The sequence below is a fragment of the Metarhizium robertsii genome, assembly GCF_000187425.2.
Source record: "Metarhizium robertsii ARSEF 23 chromosome Unknown MAA_Scf_44, whole genome shotgun sequence".
Classification (NCBI taxonomy): domain Eukaryota; kingdom Fungi; phylum Ascomycota; class Sordariomycetes; order Hypocreales; family Clavicipitaceae; genus Metarhizium; species Metarhizium robertsii.
In genome coordinates, this window is record NW_011942187.1 from 10,131 (window position 1) to 11,053 (window position 923).

General features: G+C 50.7%; 1 protein-coding gene across 1 annotated transcript in view; it reads left to right on the top strand.

The window, feature by feature from the left end:
• The window catches only part of MAA_10472 (gag-pol polyprotein), a gene marked incomplete at both ends in the record, with an annotated part of 3,625 nt that overhangs the window by 297 nt on the left and 2,405 nt on the right, over window positions 1–923 (top strand). Inside the window, one exon of the mRNA XM_007828470.1 lies at window positions 98–918. Within this exon, the coding sequence (XP_007826661.1) occupies window positions 98–918 (821 nt within the window). The remainder of the gene's footprint in view (window positions 1–97; window positions 919–923) is intronic.

Consider the following 923-nt stretch of genomic DNA (forward strand, 5'->3'; position numbering starts at 1 on the left):
GCCTTCGCTGGAGCCGTAGCCAAAGCCCAGCCCGAGGATACGCAGCCGACGCAGGAGCTATCCGATGGACAGACTCAATCAACGTTTTCAACTGCAGCTGTCTACCCACTTCGCGATTCCTTCATCCTAGACTCTGGATCCGACTTTCATATATGCAACAATTCCAAACGCTTCGTTGAAGGATCATACAAGGTTTGCGACAATACCGAAGGCGCTTACTCTGGAGACACACACCTCGAAATCTATGGATATGGTGATGTGATCATCCGGATTGGCAAAACGGACAAATTCAAGCTCCAAAATGTAGCTTACATTCCAAGATTCCACACAAACGTTGCGTCCCTAGATCTCTTCCTCCAGAGAGGATACAACTGGAACCCAGCAACGGGCGCCGTCACAAGAGACGGAAAGACGATCTTTCGCACAGAAAGGAGATATCGCCAGCCTGTCATTGAATTCAACCAAGTCGATTACGAATCGCACATGCCACTGGCAACCGCTTTCACCTCATCCACGCAGCCGAGACCCGAGTCCGCTGCAGAAGCCACTCAATGGCACCAACGCCTAGGTCATCTTGGGTCTGAAGCCCTTGAGCACCTAGTTCAACAAACAACCGGAGCCAAAATAAAAGGCCCGCTCAAGATCGAGTGCAAGGACTGCGCCGTCGCCAAGGCAAAACGCATTGTCTCGCGACGAAGCCCGCAGACAAAAGCACCACGACCATTTTGGCGCATCTACGTTGACATCTTCGCCATGAGCGACGGATACAACGGAATGAAACACGCCGTGCTGATCCGAGATGAATACACATCTATGATCTACATCTACCTCTTGAGAGATGCAACCACTGAAAGTATCCTCGGAGTGTTAAAGGCCTTTGAAGCCTACATTCGACGACAGTTCGACACATCGATCTGCGTTAT